The 7060-nt window shown below is 51.5% G+C and overlaps 1 protein-coding gene across 1 annotated transcript in view; it reads right to left on the reverse strand.

The window, feature by feature from the left end:
• The window catches only part of atp8b2 (ATPase phospholipid transporting 8B2), a 41627-nt gene extending 35816 nt beyond the window's left edge, over window positions 1-5811 (reverse strand). Inside the window, exon 1 of the mRNA XM_056287040.1 lies at window positions 5703-5811. Within this exon, the coding sequence (XP_056143015.1) occupies window positions 5703-5811 (109 nt within the window). The remainder of the gene's footprint in view (window positions 1-5702) is intronic.
• Between the last annotated feature and the right edge of the window lie 1249 nt (window positions 5812-7060).

A 7060-nucleotide genomic window follows, 5' to 3' on the forward strand; every position in this document is an offset into this window, starting at 1 on the left:
AGTCATGTACCGACAACATTACATGCAACTAATAGACCACCGCTCAAGAAGACGAGCGAGTCCCTCCCTGTGCTGATGGAAAATCCTCCCGTCTCTTGTGAAGTGCGGCGGCTGCAGAACGTCGGCTCGCTCAGAGCACCGCGAGTCTGCTCTCATATCTCAGCGGCTGGATGGTTTATCTAAAGTCAGGTCATCGGTTGTCTCCGGGGCAGTTTTCTAACGCGGACGACCGGAGGCGTGCTGGAGCTGTCAGGTTTAGCCAAGTGCATGCTGGGTTATGCCGCGTAAGCAACCACCTATAGGCTTTAAAATGACAAGTGTAGAACATTCTTGCATAGCGAATGTGGCTTAAAGCACGTGGCGGAGCTGACCAAGGCCGATGTTGTTGATATAATATTGCCTCTAAATTCTTCCTTTTGCTGGCTATTGTAGCAATACCAGGAAACCATGTTGGCCCATACCACGCTGCCTTCAGGCTACACAAAACGGTCTGGGTTGGCCTCCTACTCAGGACCTTAGCTGCTATCCCTAACTCATCTCTCCTGTCACCTCCTACATAAACAAAGGCTAAATTTGGGGCAGCACGGTGGCCCAGCAGTTGGGATCAACTGTCCAAAGTAACGGGGAGTGCAGGAGAGAGGTGAAGAAGAGAGTGCAGGCAGGGTGGAGTGGGTGGAGAAGAGTGTCAGGAGAGATTTGTGACAGAAGGGTAGCAGCAAGAGTTCAAGGGAAGGTTTACAAGATGGTTGTGAGACCAGCTATGTTGTATGGTTTGGAGACAGTGGCACTGATGAAAAGACAGGAGGTGGAGCTGGAGGTGGCAGAGTTGAAGATGCTAAGATTTTCACTGGGAGTGACGAAGAAGGACAGGATTAGGAACGAGTATATTAGAGGGACAGCTCAGGTTAGACGGTTTGGAGACAAAGCAAGAGAGGCAAGATTGAGATGGTTTGGACATGTGTGGAGGAGAGATGCTGGGTATATTGGGAGAAGGATGCTGAATATGGAGCTGCCAGGGAAGAGGAGAAGAGGAAGGCCAAAGAGGAGGTTTATGGATGTGGTGAGGGAGGACATGCAGGTGGCTGGTGTGACAGAGGAAGATGCAAAGGCCAGGAAGAGATGGAAACGGATGATCCGCTGTGGCGCCCCCTAACGGGAACAGCCGGAAGCAGTAGTAGTGGTACATGGTGGCCCAGTGGTTAGTGGTGTCACCTCACAGCAAGAAGGCCATGGGTTCAAACCCCGGGGTTGTCCAACCTTGGGGGTCATCCCAGGTCGTCCTCTGTGTGGACTTTGCATGTTCTCCCCGTGTCTGCGGTGGGTTTTCTCCGGGTGCTACGGTTTCCCCCACCATCGAAAAGAAACATGCACGTTAGGGTTAGTACTCCTGTCTGTGCCCCTGAGCAAGGCAATGGGAAAAGAACTGGAGTTGGTCCCTGCGTGCAGCATGAAGGCAGCAGCCCACTCCTAGCTGCACCGATCACGGCTAGGATGGGTTAATTTGCAGTAACCGAATTTTCCCCAAGGGGGATTAATAAAGGAAACCCAATTAATTAACTAATTAATTAATTAATTGCCAAAACAGGGTTAAAGAAAACCACGAGATTAGTTTGGATCGGTTAGTGTAGACGTTGTTCTTGCCGATGCTCTTCCGACCGTCTCCTCCCTCTATTCTTTTGTTGCACGCTTGGAAAATCTCCCGCCGACTCGAGAGGACGGCACGTCGTTTTCCCGGGGTAATCTCCACTTCGGAGAGCGGTGCCAGGTCTCCATTAGCCCCTCCTGCCAAGGTCGAGTTCCTCGTGCGAGGCAAAGCACGCGGGTGCAGCCTTGCCAACCAATCCCAGCATCCCAGAGACGAAGCCTGTCCTCAAGCCGTCCCTCTCTGTGCAAGCCACAATCAACCTTGTCCAAATGCGTGAGCATCTTGCGCCGCCGGCTTTCCGAGGCCATTAAGCATTTATAAAGCCCCCGTCTCCAGCAGCCTCAAGGGCACTGCCAGCCCTGAAACAGGCCAGAGCTGCACAGCAAGATAATATGAAGCCATAAAGCTTTATCACTGTGATTTATATCTGCCGGACTGGTTATACTGCAGACACAATTAGCTCATGCTCACAAACAAATCACGCACAAAACAGGATGACACACAAACACTTGCAGCCAGCACAGGTGCACGTTAAAAATGATTCAAACGATACTGCATGTAAAGTAGTTCAGCTTTGACTAGAAGTGCTTTCTGTTGTTTTAATCTTTCTTAGTTTTCATCTTTTCTCCACTACACACACACACACACCTACACATGCGTGCACACACACACACCCAGAAACAATTTCCAGATACATGACATCACATCATGTATCTCTGACTCACTTTACAGTTTAAAGAAGGGACGTGACTACTTGTTCCCACAACACACACACACACACACACACACAACTTACAGTAGGCATGACTCAAAAATTGTCCAGAAACACACAAAAACACAACATAAAACACACACAAGCACACAAAACACCATTTTTTCGACAATTTTTCACACGAAAACGAATTTCAAATGAAGAAACAAAAACAAAAAAAAAACACACACAACAAAACACACAGAACAAATTACAGTAGGCATGACTCAAAAATTGTCCAGAAACACACACAAAAACACAACATAAAACACACACAAGCACACAAAACACCATTTTTTCGAAAATTTTTCACACGAAAACGAATTTCAAATGAAGAAACAAAAACAAAAAAACACACACAACAAAACACACACAACACATTACAGTAGGCGTGACTACAAAAAAAAAACCTGCAGTGAGTCTAAGTTGATTTGCTCTGTTATTGTGCGGAAGTGATCACTCACAGAGGCTGATTTAATCTGAGGTAGACACAATAACCAAATTGTCTGCAGTCATGCACTGAAACACATACACACACACACACACACACACACAGAGAGAGAGACACACACACAAGCTCAGACTTATCTAATTAGCTGGCTAAGGGCTGGACATGACAGTGACTGACGGACGGCCTGACAGAGCGGAGGTCAAATGAAGGTGCTCTGTCAGACCGGCTGTGATGGTGGGTAAGGAACAAGGCTGTAGATGACGCAGCGCTGTGAGGAAGGTGGTTTGGCGCCTGTGGGATTGATCAGCATCTAAGGCGACTCTGACAAGGACATCACCCCCCCCCCACCACCACCACCCATTTATACATGCGAAGACCCCTTTTAAGATCAACTCAACTCTGCCCTCACACCCTCTGCAGCCACACAAACAGGAATTAACTGTCAGCACTGACTCTGGGGGGGGGGGGGTAATAGCCGGTAAAGACAAGTGTCATCACATAAACTCATCTTCTGTCTCTATCTGCTCGCGGGGCAGAGGTGAGAAGTGAATAGGGAGCCAGAGCGTGGCTGGCTGTGCAGGACGGAGGGTAAGACGCTGGCTGGTATCTGCAACAGGACCGACTTCTTTGGGCCTCTGCGCAAACGGTAAGATTCTAACCTTGGCAGCTTTTTTTCAGGGGCAAACCCGTGATCGTATAACAAGGTCGGCCCAAACGACTTCTGTTTTATTAAACACGGGCCTCGGTCTGCATCGGTCTGCATCGGTCCGGTGCCGGCGGATGAGAGGCCTCAGAGCAAGCAGAACACAAACTGACACAAACAATGCGCAAAAATGGCAATGATGGGCAAGACAGAGATGTGACAGATTCTGTTACCGTGATGGAACAAGCCCACGGAAGCACACACACCGGACTCAATCACAGCAAAAGTGACACTGTAAAGAGGAACAAATGAGAGAGAGAGAGAGAGAGAGAGAGAGAGAGAGAGAGAGAGAGAGAGAGAGAGAGAGAGAGAGAGAGAGAGAGAGAGAGAGACAGAGAGAGAGAGAGAGAGACAGAGACAGAGAAAGATAGATAGAGACACAGGGAGAGAGAGATCGAGAGAGAGCTAGATAGATAGACAGAGGGAGACAGAGAGACAGAGAAAGATAGATAGATGGATAGAGACACAGGGAGAGAGAGATCGAGAGAGAGACAGAGATAAGAGACAGGAGAGAGATTGAGAGAGACAGAGAAAGACAGAGAGACAGAGACAGTGACAGAGAGAGAGAGAGAGCGACAGAGACAGAGAGAAAGACAGAGAGAGACAGGGAGAGAGACAGAGACAGACAGACAGACAGACAGACAGGACAGACAGAGAGACAGAGACGGAGAGAGACAGACAGACAGACAGAGAGAGAGAGAGACGGAGAGAGACAGCAACAGAGACAGAGAGAAAGACAGAGCGAGAGAGAGAGACAGACAGAGACAGAGACAGAGAGGCAGAGAGAGAGAGAGACAGGGAGACAGACAGAGACATAGAGACAGAGGAAGAGAGAGACAGAGAGACAGACAGAGAGAAAGACAGAGAGACGGAGAAAGACAGAGAGACGGAGAAAGGCAGAGAGACAGAGAAAGGCAGAGAGACAGAGAAAGACAGAGAGACGGAGAAAGACAGAGAGAGAGAGACAGAGAGACAGAGAAAGACAGAGAGACAGAGAAAGACAGAGAGAAAGACAGAGACGGAGAAAGACAGAGAGAGAGAGACAGAGAGACAGAGAAAGACAGAGAGACAGAGAGAGAGAGACAGGGAGACAGACAGAGAGAAAGACAGAGAGAAAGACAGAGAGACGGAGAAAGGCAGAGAGACAGAGAAAGACAGAGAGACAGAGAGACGGAGAAAGACAGAGAGACAGAGAAAGACAGAGAGACAGAGACAGAGAGACAGAGAAAGACAGAGAGACAGAAAGACAGAGAGACAGAGAAAGACAGAGAGACAGAGAAAGACAGAGAGAAAGACAGAGAGACAGAGACAGACAGAGAGCGAGACGGAGAGAGAGAAAGACAGACAGACGGAGAGAGAGAGAGAGAGAGAGAGACGGAGAGACAGACAGACAGAGAGAGACAGAGAGAGACGGAGAGACAGAAAGACAGAGAGACAGAGAAAGACAGAGAGACAGAGAGACGGAGAAAGACAGAGAGACAGAGAAAGACAGAGAGACAGAGAGAGAGAGACAGAGAAAGACAGAGAGACAGAAAGACAGAGAGACAGAGAAAGACAGAGAGACAGAGACAGACAGACAGAGAGCGAGACGGAGAGAGAGAAAGACAGACAGACAGAGAGAGACACGGAGAGACAGACAGACAGAGAGAGAGAGAGACGGAGAGACAGACAGACAGAGAGAGACAGAGAGAGACGGAGAGACAGACAAACAGAGAGAGAGAGAGACGGAGAGAGAGAAAGAGACAGACAGAGAGAGACGGAGAGAGACGGAGAGACAGACAGACAGAGAGAGACAGAGAGAGACGGAGAGACAGACAAACAGAGAGAGAGAGAGACGGAGAGAGAGAGACAGAGAGACAGAGAGAGACGGAGAGAGTAAAAAACAATGCAGCGAGTGAAATGTGGCGACTGGGAATGACATGTTGACACAGATGGAGGAGGAGGAGGAATGTTGTTTATTGAAGAAGACGACGGTAGTTTTTACAGGCAGCACAATGTTGTGATCTCTGAAAGAAAAAGACTCAAGTTATTAAGCTCATCAGAACCGAGAAGCTAAACGACCGACGCAAAACAACCACGTAAAGACAAACAAACAAACAAACAAACAAACAAACAGCCGGTGTGCAGCCCGTCGCTCCACAGCACCAAATACCTGTCCGCGGTTTTCTCGCTTTGCTCGCATCGAGTCCCCGCTGCTTCTGCCGCTGGAGAGGCAGAACGATGGGCAGCCACTTTTCGGGGATGTCTTTCGGTATGGTCATCTCGGCTCGGCGCCGCTCACCGCGGGTCTGACACCGGACGTTCAGAGGGGCCGCTGTTTACCGACCGCCGACCACCATCACCACATCTCTCTGCTCCGCGACCGGCTCTCCTCCTCCTCCTCCTCCTCCTCCCTATCCCGAGCGGAGTCGGGCTAGAAGCGGCTCAACCCACAACGCCCCCCCCCCACTCACCACCCCATCCGCGCGCGCGCGCGCGCACGCACGCACGCTGACGAATTTACATGCATGAGCTCAGCGTTTCTGCAGCAAAACGGCGAAGTTGTGTGCGCGCGCACGCACGCACGCGTGCACACAACTTCTTCGCCGTTTTGCTGCAGAAACGCTGAGCTCATGCATGTAAATTCGTCAGCTTTACAACTTCGCCGTTGCCATGACATCAGCGCCTTCGCTCGCCGCAAATGGCGGTTTTGCAGCATCGGCTGACGGTATTAGCAATGTTTCCGCAGGCAACACGGGGATTCGAACCGGCGATCCCCGTGCTGGCGGGCAACGGAACAGACCCCCCACGCCACCCGGAGGCGTTACGCGTGCCCCTGTGACACACACGCACACACACGCAAGTCTTATGACGTACTAACAGCAGCGAGGGGGCTGTTTAAACCGCTGCACATTCGCGGGTCGATCCGGTTCGGCTCCGCAGCGGACGCGTCTCACGTAATCGCCGACCGGCTTGGCGAATTACGTCATCGCAACACCCCCCCCCCCACCACCACCACCACCACCGTCCATGCAAACTAATAGCTGTCGCCCCTCGGCGTTGCCACGGCAACCGCCTCTGCAGGGACTCGAGAAGCGCCACGAGTCTCCAGACGAGGAAACTCGGCCTCCATCTTGGCTCCGAGAGTACCGCGAGAAACGGGAGTCCGGCGGCCGTTTGGGAGCCAAGATGGCCTCTGAAGCGGTTCGGCTTCCCGGCTCGTTTCGCCGCGAGGGGGGACACTGCAGTGGGAGGGGCTATGCAGGCGTCTCGGCACGTGCGGCGGGAGAAATCCCCCCGTGCATATCCTTCACGGCCTGCGCACGGATGTGACCAGAGGCGCACCGGTCTCTGGCGGTCCGGCCGTTCACATGGACACACACACACTCCGTGGGCCCAAACGAGGCGTTTACCGTCCCCTTGCTGTTGCACCGCACCGGGAAGGACACACGCACACACCTACAACCCCACGCACACGCACACACACACACACACACACACACGGCCCTCAGTGGTAGAGGGTTTGACACC

Source organism: Lampris incognitus, chromosome 9 (assembly GCF_029633865.1).
Source record: "Lampris incognitus isolate fLamInc1 chromosome 9, fLamInc1.hap2, whole genome shotgun sequence".
In the NCBI taxonomy this organism is placed as follows: domain Eukaryota; kingdom Metazoa; phylum Chordata; class Actinopteri; order Lampriformes; family Lampridae; genus Lampris; species Lampris incognitus.